This window comes from Antechinus flavipes, chromosome 2, assembly GCF_016432865.1.
Source record: "Antechinus flavipes isolate AdamAnt ecotype Samford, QLD, Australia chromosome 2, AdamAnt_v2, whole genome shotgun sequence".
NCBI classification, from domain to species: Eukaryota; Metazoa; Chordata; class Mammalia; order Dasyuromorphia; family Dasyuridae; genus Antechinus; species Antechinus flavipes.
Window position 1 is genome coordinate 370373745 of NC_067399.1, and position 18794 is coordinate 370392538.

At 31.9% G+C, this 18794-nt stretch overlaps 1 protein-coding gene across 1 annotated transcript in view; it reads right to left on the bottom strand.

Annotated features, from left to right (window-relative positions):
* The window catches only part of TDRD9 (tudor domain containing 9), a 173195-nt gene that overhangs the window by 67153 nt on the left and 87248 nt on the right, over positions 1-18794 (bottom strand). The window contains exons 9-13 of the mRNA XM_051978276.1: positions 18537-18601; positions 15552-15606; positions 15065-15149; positions 9563-9620; positions 8117-8221 (exon numbers count right to left, since the gene is read on the bottom strand). Coding sequence (XP_051834236.1) covers positions 8117-8221; positions 9563-9620; positions 15065-15149; positions 15552-15606; positions 18537-18601 — 368 coding nt within the window. The remainder of the gene's footprint in view (positions 1-8116; positions 8222-9562; positions 9621-15064; positions 15150-15551; positions 15607-18536; positions 18602-18794) is intronic.

Below are 18794 nucleotides of genomic sequence, written 5' to 3' on the forward strand. Positions count from 1 at the left end.
ACATTTTGGCACATACAGGTCCCTTTCCCTTCTTTAGCATCTCTTTGGGATATAAGCCCAGTAGAAACACTGCTGGATGCACAGTTTGATAACTTTTTGAGCATAGTTCCAAATTGCTCTCCAGAATGGCTGGACGTGTTCACAATTCCACCAACAATGTATCAGGGTTCATGACAAAATCTAATGGGCTTTTGTCAGTCCTCATCCTTCTTGACTTCTATGCAGCCTTTGATACTTGCTCATTTTTTATAAGTTCTTCACTCTAGGTTTTTATTACAAAGTTCTCCCCAATCACTGCTTAATATCCTTTTCCTAGATTTTCATCCAAAGATTATACACTAATTGTATTTCCCCCAAAACTCTGCTCTGGGTTCTCTTCAATATTCTGTCTGATGATCATATAAACTCTTATAGATTCAATTATCAATCCTATGCAGATGACTCTTAAATCTATTTATCAAATCCTAATCTCTCTTCTGATTTTTAGTCTCTAATCACCAACTATCTACTAGATATCTGTAATTGGAAGACTCAAAGAAATCTTAAGCTTAACATGTCCAGAATGGAACACCCTATTTTTCCTCTTTAATATCTTCCCTCTTTCACAATTCTAGAGCACTATTACTCCAGCATCACACGGAATCACAACCTAGGTGCCATTTTATCATACCATACTCTAGTCTCCAAACTCATCTACTTCCAAATCCAACTGGCTGTCCAAAACATCTTATCACTCCTTTAATAGTACTTTTTAAAATAGCATTTTACTTTTTTTCCAATTACATGTCAAGACAATTTTTAGCATTCATTTTTATAAGATTTTAAATCGCGAATTTGTCATCTTTTTTCCCTTCTCTCCCCTCCCTCTTCCTAGAATGGTAAATAATTTGATATAGGCTATATATATACTATCTTGTAAAATATATTTTTATAAAAGTCATATTTGTGAAAGAAGTAACAGATCAAATAGAAAATAACATAAAAAAGTAATAAAGTGAGAAAAAATCATGCTTTGTTCTGAATTAAAGAGTCCATTAGTCCTTTATCTTGATTTGGACAGCATTTTCCGTGCAGAAACCTTTGTACTTGTCTTGGATCACTGTGTTGCCAAGTTGATCATTACACAATGTTGCTGATACTTTATACAATGTTTTCCTGGTTCTGCTCATTTCACTTTGCATCAAATCATTCAAATCTTTCCAAATTTTTCTGAAATCTTACTGGTCATCATTTCTTACTATAGAATAATATTCCATTATATTCATACACCACAGCTTGTTCAGCCATTCCCCAATTGATAGGCATCCTCTCAATTTCTAATATTTTGCTACCACAAAAAGGGTTGCCATAAATATTTTTGCTCATGTAGGTCATTTTCTCTTTTTGTTAATCTCTTTAGGATACAGACAGCATGCATGCACAACTTGGTTACCCTTTGGACACAGAAATTTGGATCAGTTAACAACTCCACCAACAGTATATTTAATGTCCTAATTTTCCCACATCTTCTCCAACATTAATCTTTTTCCTTTTTCATTGCATTAGTCAATCTGATAGTTGTAAAGTAATACCTCAGAGTTGTTTTAATTTGCCATTCTCTAATCAAGAGTAATTCAGAGTATTTCTTCATATGTCTATAATTAACTCTGATCTCTTTGGCCATTTGTCAACTATGTAATGCCTTCTATTATTATAAATGACTCAGATTTCTATCTTCTTGAGAAATAAATCTTTCAATTCCAACAGACTTGTGACAGAAAGAACCATCTACATCCAGTGAGAGAACAATGGAAACTGAATGTGGAACAAAGCATAGTATTTTCCTTTTCCAAAGCATGGTAGTAGTTTTTGTTGACGAATATGGAATTATGTTTAGAAAAACTGCACATGTCTAACATATTGGATTGCTTGCTATGCAGTGGGGGAAGGAGGAAGAAAAATTTGGAACACTAAGTTTTGCAAAAGTGAATATAATCTATTCCACTACTCTACTGCTTAATCAGTACTAGACGGTTTTGATAGTTACTACTTTATGATACAGTTTGGAATCTGATATTGCTAGACAAGCTTTCTTTGTAAATTTTTTCCATTAACTGCCATAGTATTCTCAACAACATTATTCCAGAGGTAACTATAGGATATTTTTTGTTATTTTTTTCTACTTCTAATCAAATCATTTTGGTTAGTTTGATATGACAATGAATAAATAAATTAGTTTAGGCAGAGTTGTCATTTTATTATATTGGCTCAGCCTACCAATGAGCAATTGGTATTTCCAATTGTTTAGATCTTAATTTGTGTGAAAATTTTTCCAATTGTTTCCAATTGTTCTGTCTTGGCAGTTAAGACTCCCAAATATATTGTCTACAGTCATCTTGAATGGAATTTCTCTATCTCTATTTGACCAACAAAGCCAGTAACAAAAGAAATGCTAATGATTTATGTGAGTTTATCTTATATTATGCAACTTTGCTGAAGTTATTATTTCAAATAATTTTTAGTTGATTCTCTAAGGGTTCTCTAAATATGCTATCATATTTTCTTTGCCTATTTAATTCCTTCAATTTCTTTTTCTTCTCTTACTAATACAATTAACATTATAGTACAGCATTTAATAAAAGTGGTGATAACAGGCATTGTTGCTTCACTTCTAAATTTACTGAGAAGACTTCCTGATTATTCCTATAAATAAAAATTATAGTAAAATAGATGAATATAAGATAATACTAAAAAATCATTAGTCTTCTTGTGTATTGCCTCTGGGTTCTGTGTGTATTGCCAATACAATCCAAAAAGAATAAAAAGAAAAATAAATCCCTGCCATTCTAGCTAAAGAGTGAAGAAAATTTCTGATACTAAACCTATTATGACATACAAGAAATTGAGTATACATTTACAAAGTATTCTATATAAAAAGAGATAAATTTAAATAAGTGAAGAATGAATTGCTTATCACTGGTTTATACCAATATGATAAATATTACCTAAGTTGATTTACAAATTCAATGTCATAATAAATACTTCATAAAGTTACTTTATAAAACTAGAAAAAATATGATTCAACTGAAGGAACAAAAAGTCAAGAATCTTAAATAATTATTAAAATTAGAAATAGAGTATGGTGGTACCAAATTTTAAATTACAATACAAAGTAATAGATTTTATATGCACATATATGTGTGGTTTTTTTGTGTGTGTATATATACTTATATACACATTGGTATATATGTATAGTTATTATACTAATTTGTTATAAGGAAGTGTTTTGGTTTTGTGAGTGTATTGTGGGGGAGAAGAAAGGGGACAAGGATGAGCAAGAGAGAAGAGAGACTTATGAGGGAAGATTCAAGGGGTAGTGATGCCAAAAAAAATAAAAGAAAAAATACAATTAATGAAACATTTTTTTAAATATAGAAAAGAGTTTAAAAAGTAAGTTCAAAAGATGATGCAGATAACAGGGAAGTGTTTGAACTAGTGCTGGTTTTAATATCTCCTTTAAAAGTAATCGCTAGAGAACCCCAGAGATTCTACTAAAAAGCTATTAGAAATAATTCATAACTTTTGCAAAGTAGCAGGATATAAAATAAATCCCCATAAATCCTCAGCATTTTTATACATCACCAATAAAATCCAACAGCAAGAGATATAAAGAGAAATTCCATTCAAAATAACTGTTGACAGCATAAAATATTTGGGAATCTATCTACCAAAGGAAAGTCAGGAATTATATGAGCAAAATTACAAAAAACTTTCCACACAAATAAAGTCAGACTTAAATAATTGGAAAAATATTAAGTGCTCTTGGATAGGCCGAGCGAAGATGACAATACTCCCTAAACTAATCTATTTATTTAGTGCTATACCAATCAGACTTTCAAGAAAATATTTTAATGATCTAGAAAAAAATAACAACAAAATTCATATGGAACAATAAAAAGTCGAGAATCTCAAGGGAATTAATGAAAAAAAAAAATCAAATGAAGGTGGCCTAGCTGTACCTGATCTAAAATTATATTATAAAGCAGCAGTCACCAAAACCATTTGGTATTGACTAAGAAATAGATTAGTTGATCAGTATAATAGGTTAGGTTCACAAGACAGAATAGTCAACTATAGCAATCTAGTGTTTGACAAACTCAAAGATCCTAACTTTTGGGATAAGAATTCATTATTTGACATAAACTGCTGGGATAACTGGAAATTAGTATGGCAGAAATTAGGCATGGACTCACACTTAACACCGTATACCAAGATAAGATCAAAATGGGTCCATGACCTAGGCATAAAGAACGAGATTATAAATAAATTAGAGGAACATAGGATAGTTTATCTCTCAGACTTGTGGAGGAGAAAGAAATTTGTGACCAAAGATGAATAGAGACCATTACTGATCACAAAATAGAAAATTTTGATTATATCAAATTAAAAAGCTTTTGTACAAACAAAACTAATGCAAACAAGATTAGAAGGGAAGCAACAAACTGGGAAAACACCTTCAAGTTAAAAGGTTCTGATAAAGGCCTCATTTCCAAAATATATAGAGAATTGACTCAAATTTATAAGAAATCAAGCCATTCTCCAATGGTCAAAGGATATGAACAGACAATTTTCAGATGATGAAATTGAAACTATTACCACTCATATGAAAGAGTGCTCCAAATCACTATTGATCAGAGAAATACAAATTAAGACAACTCTGAGATACCACTACACACATGTCAGATTGGCTAAGATGACAGGAAAAAATAATGATGAATGTTGGAGGGGATGCAGGAAAACTGGGACACTGATACATTGTTGGTGGAGTTGTGAACGAATCCAACCATTCTGGAGAGCAATCTGGAATTATGCCCAAAAAGTTATCAAACTGTGTGTACCCTTTGATCCAGCAGTGTTTCTATTGGGCTTATATCCCAAAGAGATACTAAAGAAGGGAAAGGGACCTGTATGTGCCAAAATGTTTGTGGCAGCCCTGTTTGTAGTGGCTAGAAACTGGAAATTGAATGGGTGCCCATCAATTGGAGAATGGCTGGGTAAATTGTGGTATATGAATGTTATAGAATATTATTATTCTGTAAGAAATGACCAGCAGGATGAATACAGAGCGGACTGGAGAAACTTACATGAACTGATGCTAAGTGGAATGAGCAGAACAGGAGATCATTATATACTTTAACAACGATACTGTATGAGGATGTATTCTGATGGATTTCTTTGACAAGGAGAAGATCTAACCCAGTTTCAATTGATCAATGATGGACAGAAGCAGCTACACCCCAAGAAAGAACACTGGGAAATGAATGTAAACTGTTTGCATTTTTGTTTTTCTTCCCGGGCTATTTTTACCTTTTGAATCCAATTCTCCCTGTGCAACAAGAGATCTGTTCAGTTCTGCACACATATATTGTATCTAGGATATACTGCAACATATTTAACATATATAGGACTGCTTGCCATCTAGGGGAGGGGGTGGAGGGAGGGAGGGGAAAAATCAGAACAGAAGCGAGTGCAAGGAATAATGTTGTAAAAAAGTTACCCTGGCATAGGTTCTGTCAATAAAAAGTTATTATAAAATAAAATAAATAAAAAAATAAAAGTAATAGGCTGAGGGACAGCTAGATGTTACAGTGGACAGAGCACCAGCCCTGAAGTCAAGAAATTCAGACATTTAACACTTACTAGTACTAGCTGCTTGACCCCGAGCAAGTCACTTAACCCCAACTATCTTGCCACCCTCCAAAAAAATTAAATTAAAAACAGGCTTTATATAATAGTTATACAGTCAATGGTCAAATACAATACTACATTCCTCTTCTTTCTATATATTTTATATGTAGAAATGTTCAGGCTTGTTGACTCTTGATTTTGTAGTAATTAAAACTATTATAATGAAAAAAGCAATTAGGCCAAACCAATTTCATTTACTTTTTAATAGGCAACTAAATTGGCAAATATGGGGAATCCTGCAGATATGGTTTACTATGATTTTGGCAAAACATTTAATAAAATATGTCATGTGGTTCATATGGAGAACATGAAAAGATATGAACTAGATGATAACATAATTAGATGGCTTCAGAACTGGTTGGATGAGTAGCCTTAAAGAACAGTCTTTAATGGTTTGATCTCAATGCAGCAGGAGAGCTCCACTTGGGTATTCTAAGAGGCTGAGCTTAACCCTGTGCTGTTTATTATTTTTATCAATGACTTGGTTAAAAGCATAAGTATTGTGCTCATTATATATGCAAATGACATAAAGCTGGGAGGAATAGCAATTTCATTGAATAACAGAATTAAGATACTCATAGGCTAGAACACTGACTAAATCTAAAAAGATGGAAATTCAGAAAAAAATTATGAAGTCTTATTCTTGGGTTCAAAAAGCAAATTTCACAAGTACAGGATAAGGAGACATCATTATCAAGAAAAATTATAGTTATAATAACATTAAATAAGGCCTGGTACTTTCCAAATATTATCTTACTTGATCTTCACAACAAGCAGGTGCTATTATTATCCTCATTTTTACAGATCAGGAAAATGAGCAAACAGATATGAGGTGACTTGCCCTAGGTCATAAAGCTATAAAGTGTTTTAGGCTAGATTTGAACTCAGGTCTTCCTGACTCTAGCTGCCCTGATTAGATAGCATTTTATCCGAAAAAAATCTGGGGAATCTTTAAGGACTGAAGGCTTGAAATGGATCAGCAGTGCAATGTGGCAATCTAAAGGCCTGAAAAATGAGAAGTGAGCTAAACCAACGATACCAACAGGCTAAAATGAGGAAAAAGAGAATTGTGCGAGGAACTGCAAGTTTTCAGTGTATTTGGATCAAGTAGGCTGGAAAATTTGAAAGGCTGGAAGGTCCAAATTACAGAAGCCAGAGAAATTGATATTTGCTCTTTAAGGTCATAGGCAACAACTGGGCCTCACTAAGAAGGGAGGGGGGTTCTGAGGAGATCCATGTTTTAGGTAAATCATTTTGGGAGTTAAGTAAAAGATGGGAGTGTGAGCAGGTTTGGTGAAAAGAGTAATTAATTATATTTTGGGCATGATAAGTTTGAAATGTCTGTAAGAAATCAAGTTCAAGGTGTCCAAGAAGCAGTAGGTGATAAATGAGTGTAGCTCAGGGGAGAGACTAGGAAACATTATAGGATCTAGGAATCATCTACAGGGGTCATAACTTATGTAACTTACTTAAACAACGCATAAAGATTGTGTTTTCTGATAGAATTAAAACAAGCCAAAAAAAAAGTAAAGGGTGGTTAGAAGAAATATGATACAGATTCCAAGAGAAAGTGGAACTGACCTAGACTAAACGTTCTGGCAGATTAAGATAATCAGATAATCCTCCATTCTTAATCTTCTAAGAATCTCTTTTTATATTTTTAAGTTAAGTTGGTGTGGCAGCAATTATTTGAAACAGTCACTGCTACTTTATATAGAAGCAAGATCAAAAGTGCAGACCCATCTGCATTAGAGTATTTGGAAAAAAGGTACAGATGTGTACTTAAGTAAAATAAATTATTTCCTTGTGAAATTTTATTGTGAAATTCTAACTTAAGTAAAATAAATTATTTCCTTAAGTTAGAATTTCACAATAAAATTTCACATCATTGGAATGTTACATTCCAATGGCGGAATAAAACTTGGAAATAAATTACTGTTCTAGAGCACCAAATACCTGAAAAGAAAAAAGAAAATTCCCAAAATCTCTAAATTATTCCAAAATTACAATATTTTTTATTAATGCAAAAAATTGTTTAATTTTTAATTTACAGAATAAAACAAGCATTTCCATAACATACTATCATAAAACAATGACTATACACAAAACTGCAAATTTACTATGGATATCTTGTTATTCTTTTCAAATATACAACAAAATTATTATGCAAATTTCTTTTTTAAATCCCTATATCCCCCACCCACAGATATGGCTGCTATTAAGCACAGATATTACATACATATATATGTAAAGATATTCTACAACTCTATGTTTTTTCTTTGAATGCAAGATACTGTCTCATTTTACATGTCCCTTATAGTTAATTTGAAAAAAAAATAGCGTTTCTGACTATTCCTAATATTACATACAACAAAATAATATCTCTTACCTTTTCTCTGATTACAACTGGTTTTAGAAGCCCAGCTCAGTCGCAGACTCTGGTAATTAGTGTCTTCATCACAAACAAGTGTTCTAGTCAAACAAAAATCTATAACTGTACCAAGAAAAGGGGGCAAGAAAAATCACAAATACTATGTTAAGAAGAAATACTTACACAGTATAAGCTTATTGAGGTATGCAAAATTATCAAAGAAAATATATGGTAGATGTTTAGCATTTAGAAATAAACTATAAACAGATGTTTTAGGTAGATTTGAGTTAAGATGACCTTGAGGTCCCTTCCAAATCTGCAATAATATAAATTCATAATTTATTCACTATTCTTTTTTGTCCTTTTTTCCCCAAAAGACATTTTACCCCTTCCTTTAAGAGGATTGTTCTAATATCCCTGGATTTCCCTAAAATCCCTGCCAAAGCAGTGCCAACTACATAGTAACCACATAATAATTATTTGTTAAACTGAAATGAATTGTTAAAACTATTAATGATACCTGATAACCCAAAGCAATTCCATAGAAAATCTATGCAAATAACTTTAATAATAAAGTCCTCTGACTCTTGCAATACATATACACACATATCTGATATATTTTCGGGGACAAATAACATTCGTTTATTTGATATTGGCTTACAATATTAAAAATTAGTAGGCATGCCAATTTGGAGAATATTCAAAATTATACAAGAACTAAACTAGCTATGTGCATGTGATACTACTAGTTTATAATAATTGTTCAAATGTCTATAGAACTGAATATTGTATTTACAAATTTAGAAATATGACAGGACATCTTTTTTTTAAAAACCACTGTCAAATCAAGAAGCTAGAAATAAAAAATTAGTTATATGAACCACAATTTTGCTTCCTTTCCCCTGACAATTTCACAAAGAGGGAAGGAATTATATGGATTAATAAGATTCAATATTGCCCAAGCTGCCCTACAACTGCTACTGAAAACTGCCCTGTGTATGATTTCATTTCTATTTGTTTCTGTTTCATCTACTTTAGCCTTATCCTAAATATTTAAATTCCATCCCCCACTACAGGGACTTAGTGCATCTCCTACTTAATATCTTCAACCTTCCTCAGTGACAGAGGAGAGCAATCCCCCAGGGTCATGAAAGAATAAGATTTATTTCCCAGTTTCAAAGGCACAATTCAATAATGCAATCTTGATTTAAATCATTCCCATAGCTTTCCCCCAATTTCATAAAAATCCACTAATAGCAGTCACTTCAGCTAACAGGTGATTTCAGTAGGAGTTGGGGAAGTACTTACAGAAAAAAAAGAGAGAGAACTATGAAAAGAAATTATGTTAAGTTTTCTCATCCAATAAAGGATGTTAGCCTAGGGGGAAAGGGAGAGAAAAAGGAAGATAAAGGAAGGAAAATACTTGCAAATGCTTTTACTTTTATTTATAGATATGTCACTTACCATATTTAACATCTGGCACTGTGACAGAGCTCTCTGCTATGTTTGTAGATAAAATAATCTGGTAAAAAGAAAACATCACATAATGTATACACTCAATGAATAATATGTAAAAAGAATCTCTAAATGAGAAAGTCATAAAATTCCTCAGTGGTACTTCCAGGCATAAATCTTTTTGAATGGAACATTTTAAATGGCTATATGGAGTAAAAGTTTTTACATGATACTGCTAACATGAAAAAGCATTAATAGCCCACATTTGGAGTGTGCTTTAAGATTTTATAAAAAATTTTTATCCTAATAATTCTTTAAGAAAGGCCTGCTGTTACTGATTTTTACAGTTAATAAATCAAAAGCTTAGGGAAAACTGTGTGATCTTCTCACACAACTAGTTGTCATTGAAGTTTCTATTCCTATCAACCTACTATGCTATGTCTTCTCCTAAGTGATTTACCAGGTAGGTTTTCAAATTAGCTCCATTTAAGCTTGTTTATACAACCATCGTTTATCCAGTATACATTATCCAGTATCAAGTAGTAAAGCTAAGAATGGCCTTGTCCAAAAAAACTTGAGTTCAATAAATATACTGAATGTGTGACCCTAGGTAAAGCAATTAATGTCTTACTGACCTAACTTCAGGCCAGAGGAATATAGAGGTATTAAACATAGAGATTAAAATGTAGCTGGGAAATATTTAAATAATATTTAATAAATATTTAATATATATATTTTTAAGTCGGTAGATACCTACAGGGATCCTTACTTCAGTGGCCCCATTTTTATCTGAATTTGATATCACAACTCTAGGCAATTCTCTAAGCCTAAAAGTTTCAACTAGGTACAGATCTGAATTAGTAAAGAGAATGTTCTCACTATAGAGCCCCCTAAATAAATGAAAATCACGGGTCTTGATGAAAGTATATATGTAGTTATATTGTTGACAGATTACTATGATAGATACCCTAAGAGGTATAAATTTAAGTAAGAAATATCTATGAGAGAACTCTAGAGCAGGTAGGAGGGAAGAGGGGGATATATTTCTACACATAGATACACATACATATGCCTATAGCAAAGTGATAATGTATCATATTATTCTCATAGAAAGAATGAAAAACTGGAGAGAAGACTATAGGACAATCAGATGGGCTCAAATTTCAATGAATAGAACTGATAAAATAATTGAACTCAGAAACAAATCATTAATAGTTCAATGTAAACTTAAAAAATGTTTCCATTAGAATGCCTTACGGGTATCTTCTAGTCTGTTAAACATTTGTATCCATCACTTGGGTAAGGCATAAAAAATATCTTTATCAAATTTCCATGACTAAGAGTCTAGATTTAAAGAGGCATTGACAAACTAAATCACTGTGCTGAATCATTTAAGTTGAAATTTAATTAGGATAAACATAAATATAAGTGGGTTCAAAAGTTCACAAGTACAAGTTTGGGGAGACAACTGCAAGCTTAATCAGAGTTGAAAATATGATAACAAAATTAAAAAAAAAACTAATGCAAATATTATGCTACATTCAAGGGAAACCCGTAAATGTGAGAAATTTGGGAAGAAATATAAAATTAAATAGAACAAACCTTAGCCAAAAGAATAAGTTTTAAATATCAAAAAAGTAAAGAAAATAACAATAAAATATATCAAAATTATGATCATTTTAACGGCCAACCTTGATTTCAAAGTAATAGGGGTAGAACATATTTTCCTCCTCATAATAGACACAGTCTGGACTACTGATACAGAGGAAGCATTTGTTGTCAGAAATGACCATAATGCTGATTGATTCTCCTTAACTGATCAATCTTATTATAATTTAAAGTGAGAATGTGTTAATGAATTAAAAAAGAGCATCAATAAAACCCTTTTTTTTAAAGAGGGAGAAAGGCAAGAGACAAAAAAAAAAAATGAGCTACTAGAAAGTATGGTTAGAATGAAATCAGAATTTTGTAGGTTTAGAACTTGAATGAACTGAAAAACCTCAAAAGAAAAGCAACCTGTATGGTTAAAAAAAAAAAAAAAAGCTCAAAGTCCACTGAATAAAGAGTGATAGAAAAAACTGATGGTGTTTAGCTAATAAAAGGAAAAAAACTCTTTAATCTGTTATGATTCAATAGGAATAAGTCAGCCATCTTCTATTCCTGGAAAATCTTTTTCATGGAACAAGGAATTAAACATGCTCTGCTTAGCTACAGAACAAAAACAGTGAGTGGAAATTTCTAAGAGGCAACTGAAATTAAGATTTGACATGAGGAAAACACCAATAATTAATAAATGCCAGCCAAAACTGAAATGGGAAGCTCAAAGAAAGCAGGTACTCTAGAGGATTTTCTTTTTTTGGATGTGCATTAGACTAGGTGGAGTCATCAAAATGAACACTGAAAATAAGCAGCTTAAGGAAAAGGACCCATATATGCAAAAATGTTATAGCAGCCCTTTTGTAATGGCAAGGAACTGGCAAGTCAGTGGATAGCCATCAGTTGGGGAATGGCTGAATAAGCAATGAATGCAATGGAATATTATTGTTCTATAAGAAATAATAAACAAGATGATTTCAGAGCGGATTGGAAAGATGTACACGAACATGTACATGTTGAGTGAAATTAGCAGAACCGAGAACATTATACACAGTAATAACAAGATTATGTGATGATCAACTGTGATAGACTTGGCTTTTCTCAACAATTCAATGATAATTCCATTTATTGGCAATTCCAATAGACTTGGGATGGAAAATGCCAATTATTATCCAGAGAACTATGGAGACTGTAATGTGGCTTAAAGCATGGTATTTTCACCTTTTTGTTTATTTTATTTCTCTTTTTTTTTTTCATTCTTAGTCTGATTTTTCTTGACAGCATGACAAAAATGGAAATGTTTTTTAAAATTTCACATATTTAACTTCTATAAGATTGCTTGCTGTCTTGGGGAGAGGGAGAAAAATTTGGAACACAAATTCTTACAAAAATGAATGTTGAAAACTATCTTTACATATATTTGGGAAAATAAAATGCTATTAAAAAAAAGAAAAAAGCAACCTATTTGGGGTAGACAAGTACATCAAAGTGATTAGTGAGATAAAGATATTAATAGTAAAATAGATCAAAAGTAAATAATATAAACAGAAGTTCTTAATCTTTTTTATATCATGGACTCCTTTGACATATTACATTGAAGCATGTATATTTAGAAGCAACAGTGCTTCTAAATATGTAAAAATAAAATACACAGGATTACAAAGGAAACCAATTATAACTAAATAGAATTATTAAAATATTTAAACAGTTCCTGGACTCTAAGTTAAGAATTCTGGGTATACTGCTTTAAATATCAAAAGGAATTTACAACTGTGGTAGTTCAGAAAACCTTTTCTAGTATTTCAAGCATGGTCTTTTCCTGTATCAGTTTTTTTTTTTTTTTTAAATTTTATTTTATTTTGTAATAACTTTGTATTGACAGAATCCATGCCAGGATAATTTTTACACGACATTATCCCTTGCAATCACTTATGTTTCGTTTTTTCCCCTCCCTCCCTCCTCCCCCCACCCCAAGATGGCAAGCAGTCCTATATATGTTAAATATGTTGCAGTATATCCTAGATACAATACATATTTGCAGAACCGAACAGTTCTCCTGCTGCACAGGGAGAATTGGATTCAGAAGGTAAAAATAACTCGGGAAGAAAATCAAAAATGCAAATAGTTCACATTCATTTCCCAGTATTCCTTCTTTGGGTGTAGCTGTTTCTGTCCATCATTTCTCCAATGAAACTCAGTTAAGTCTCCTGTATCAGTTTGAATCAATTCTGGAAGCACTTCCTCTTTATGTCTGGCATTTATTTACTATCTTTTCTAGATTCTACTATACCTGGAACCTTCCATTTCCCATGCAATCTTACTTACTTGTGATCACTCTATGACCATCAAAGATGAAGAAGTACACGTATCTAACTAAGACCTCATTTTGGCATTAGTGGATACCAGTAAACTACAGATCGGACTCAAGAAGAGAAACAAGAGCCTAATTTAGCCTGAAGTGCCAAATTTGGAAGGAGCCTCTCACAGAATCAGCAAGACCTTTCCCCTTCTAGCCACAGGCTAGAGATTATATCTCATGTAATGCCCCACTAAACTAAGCAGCTAATGAATCATTTCCCCTGATGCCATCTCTTCCCTTTTCCTGTTGTAAATGCCCCTTGGGTGTCTAAGTTAAGCCTTGTTCTTTTCTTTTGAGTTAAAAATAAACCTATCATTAGAGCCTTTTACTTTGTCTTCCTAATCTGTGTGTTTTGTGAAAACTTTAAAGCTTCCCTAAATTAGATGAAACAGAGTGCAATGATACTTCCACCTAGGAAGCAACGGAAAACCATTAAAAAAAACAGACTAATGTGATCAGAGAAGTGCTTTATGAAGGTCGCATGGACAGAGAATGAAAAAAATTAAAATAGCAATAGGAACAGTTAGAAGGTTACTATAAAAGTTCAGTCTAGAAGTAATGACAATCTACTAATTCTGGCACTAGTGAAAAGGGAAAGGAGACTACAGACATAAAGGACATTATGGAAGAATCAAAAATATTTAGTAGATGCATGAATTTAAACAAAGATGAAAAAATATAGGCATACTGAACTATTCACATAGCTGTCTAAACAAATAATTTTGAAACACAGAAATTTCTTTTTGATGAGCAAGGGGTTTGGACCCTCAATCTCATTCTTGTAGAAGACTCATCATGTAAAAATTTCCCTACAATGTAGACTGGCAATCTGTTGGTAGTTTATTATCTTGTTAGTTATTTAGAACACTAAGAAGTTAAGTGATTTGAGCCCATGGTCACATTGCCAGTATGGAAAAGGAAAATGACATTGCTCAAGGCCAGCCCTCTTTTCATTCAGAAATGTTATCTCATCACAAAATCATAATTTAGGAAATAAATCAAAAGAGTGATTACTTTCCCTAAATGTAGTAACTGGGAGGCAGAGGAGAGGAAGGAAAAGAGAAAATGAGAAATGTGGCACAGTGATTTCATCAATATGGTGTTGCAGGTGAACAACTTCCTCTACACAACTGACAAGAATCTTCTTGCAACTTATATTCTTGAAGAGACATCTGGGGGCATTAAGAGATTAAATAATAATTTGCCTAACATTCAGTTGTTTCACATTGTATCCTAGTCTTTATGATCCCATTTGGGGTTTTCTTATTGGGGTATTCTTTCCTGGAATAGTTTGCCATTTCTTTCTCCAGCTCATTTTACAGATGAAGAAACTGAGGCAAACACAATAATTTACTTGCCCAGGATCACACAGCTAATAAGTGTCTGAGACCAGATTTGAATTCAGGGCTGATCTCAAGAGAGCTTAGCACCCTCTACTGCACCACCTTGTTGCCCCATAATCTGTCTAGAGTAACATTAAACAGAAAAGTGCTAGGAAAAGAAACTACTAGATTGTTTACACATGGAACTACAATGTCTATCTCCAATTTTCTCACCTTTCTATACCCAGGGACTGGAGTTAAAAATACATTATTCTGTTCTTCCAAAGTCACACTGGAATGGAGAGGATAAACCTGCAATCTAAAAAAGAGAATACTGACATAAAATGTCACATATCTTACATTTATATAGTATTTCAAGATTGAAAAAAAATTTTTTTTTGCAATTCTGAGATATTCTGAATGTTAAAATCCTCATTTCTTTAAGGAAATTAAAGCTCAAAAAAGATTAATGGTTTTCCTAAGATTACAGAGCTATTAAGTATCAAAGATGAGATTTAAACTAAAGGTTTTCTGACTCCAAGACTAGTGGTTCTTTATAAACACATTTAAAGTGTTAATAATTTTACATAATATATTTTAGAACATGATCAGTGACTATTCTTTGATTATTCTTATTTAAAGGTGGCTGTAAGATTCATTTTATGCAGAAATTATTCAACTTTTTAAAAAAAATCAATCAATTTTGTATGTTTTAAACTACCTTTTGTGAACCATGTTTGTAAGGAGTTCATGCATGTAGTTTATTTCACCTAAACCTGGGGAAAGAGGAAAAGAGTCAGCTTTAAAACGTAAGTTTTAATTTGTCAAAAATCAACGTTCAAATCAAGATAATAATTTTTCACATAAGTTCTATCCATTTTATTTCTTGTTCTATTTCCATATTCTACTCTCCATATATGTGATCTGTTGGATAGGTCAAAATAATATCTATACTTTTAAATGAAGTTCTCTGTCAACCTTAAAATGTGTTTTCCCAACAGTTTGAAGATTAAAATCTTGAACAGATTTAATTTTTTAATCCTATAAAAAATTTTGTTAATGCCTTGCAAAACAAGGGTGCAAGTTTCTACTCATCATAAATACACTTTTGTTTCCTAAAGATACATAAATATAGTAACCAAAAGAATCAACAGGTCCAATGGCATAATGAGGACAGGATGCTTTTCCTAGCATCTGAATTTGCTTACTCCCCCATTTTGTATTACAATTTATAAGAGGCATAATATTGAAAATTTCTGCAAGCAGTATTTCCAAACATTTTTCTTTTGAGATGTCCCCCCCCCATCCAAGGCAATTATTTGATAGAAGGTCTTTAAGTCGTCTTTCTCCCTTCTAAAAGAATCATTCTGAGAGAAGGATTACACTCAAGTCCCCTTTTCAAATGTTAAATTCAAAGATGCTTTCTTCCTTTCCCTCTGAAGCAATCATTTGAGGAGGAAGATACTCATAAAACTAAATAAAGAATTGACACATTCCTTTTAAGTCTAAAGATTGTTTCCTCTAAATAAGAATCAAAAAGATAGACTTATCAACATGTATGTATATCTACATTCAACTAATTTTTATAAAAGGCACTGCCTATATATATACTGACTCACATATTCAATTTTTTTTTTTCATTAAGGGTTATTTTTTCCATCCCTGTTAAGTAATGCAAGGAGAGATATATAAGGCCTTAAAAAATACCTCACTACCTCTGAAATGAATTCTATGTGTTGGCTTGTCTGTTTTTTCCTTGTTGTAATTTCTGTGTTACTATAGTCATCCCATTTAATAAAACATTTACTATTAAATAATAGGGAAGAAGAAAATATATATCTGTTCACTTTTCTAGTCCCTGAACACAAATTCATGCATCATTTATCATATTTCATTTCTTCATATCTTCTGATCTTTTTCTGATTTCTTTTTAGGTTCAGAGAAACTATTAACCTAAAATTTTTTAAACAGAATAAGTTTAAATGCATTGAGTTGCGGCTCTACGTGATGATTTTTCCTCATATAATACATATAAGAGGAATTCAAATGCTAATAGAAAGAATATCATATTTCAGATTCATTTTTCCCTGCAGTACTAGGAAGTATACAAGAATTACACACCCAATTTTAGTCTTAGACTAAGCAGAACATAATTAAGAAGTTTAAAGGAATAAGTTTAAGTTTTTCGTTTTAAATTTTAGCCTGCATTTAAAAATCAAATGTTTAAAACATTATCCATATCTCATCAGTAGCAAAACATTCAAACACTAACTGTAGTAAACTATTTTCCAACACCAGCAAATATCTTAAAGACATATGAGTAATATATCCCAAGTACTCAAAGACATGATAACTGCCATCACCCATAGGTGTTTTACTACCACATACATATGTAATAAATAACTACCATATCCATAACCTCTGATATTCCTTTATCCAACTAAAATCTTTGAACATTTCATCTTTCTACTGGATCCTTTCCTGATGGCCACAATCACTTACTTATGCTTTAAAAACCTTCACTTAAGTCTTTCCATTCCCACTTGGCATTTTTCTAACTCACCCCCTTCCTTTCCTGACTAAACTTGATAAAATCGTCTACAAGTAGGGCCTCCACACTTCATCTCTTATGGCTTCCAACCTAAACAATAATTAAAAATGTCCTCCTCCAAGGTGAGTACCAATTCCTTAACTGCCAAATCTTATGGCCTTTTCTCAATTTTCATTTACCTTGACCTCTCTGCCATCTTGGACATTGCTATATTTTCTGCTAGTGGATTGTTTTTAAATTTTTGAGACTCTATTAGATCTCCTACAAGTATATATGTGACCACTTCTCACACCCCATTTCCTACCTTTGGCCTTAGTCCTGACTACCTTTCATGCCAGAATGTTATGCTCCTTCATTTCTACATTTTAGTTCTCATGTTTTCCTTCAAGATTCAGATCAAACTCCATCTTCTAAAGGCTTGTCCCTAAGCCCTTGAGCTGCTTGATGTCTTTCCTTTTCTGAGTATCTTCCATCTAACTCTATTTCCATCTAGTCATTTACACATTGTTTTCCTTTTGTAGAACATGAGCTCCTTGAGAGCAGGGACTATTTTTTACTTGCTTTGCATTCTCAGCTCTAAGCACTGTGCTACACACGAATGAACTAAGTGCATAAAAATGCTTATTAATTAATCAATTGTACTTTCCTTCAGGATTTTTTAAAAATAACCCTTATATTGAAAATCTCTGAAAAGAAAAACAATGTAAGACAAATTTAATTATTATTCTAATGTCCTTTACAGATTAAAGTGTGTTCCAGGGCTATTTGGTATCAATCTATCATATATAAAATTTATTCAAAACTACTAAATTATGTACTATTTGTAACCATACCACTTAAATCCTGAAGATAATAAAGACATTTTTATTAATTTACTGGTAATTTAGATTTTTAAATTATCGATACTTGAGAATTGTCCTTCAAAATATATCACCTCCTAAAAAGAGTTTAATTATTTGTTATTGTTAAAAGAATGCTAACAATATAATATAATATATATATAAATATAAATAATAACAAGAAAAAATTTATTTATATTCATATTCTCATTGACAAGAAAAAAGTCAACAGAAAAAATTATTCTGTTTTTTTTTAAAAAGGCCTAATCAAACACTTTCTTCTCTGAACAAAATAAAATGTAAAATGAATACTCACCTGGCAAAAAAACCAACACACTACTGCGTTCTGACACAAAGTTGGTACCCGACAAGTTTTTGTCTCTAATAGTAAAAATGTGAAATGAAAAGAAAATTACACATTCATTTTCTTCATTGTATCATAAATATCACAAATATGATAAATATCATATCATAAAATCACAAATTTAAAGTTTAAAGTAAAGGCAGAGATAATTTCATTCAACCGCTATTTTCAATGAAGAAATTTAAAGCCTAAAGAATAAAAGTGAACTGT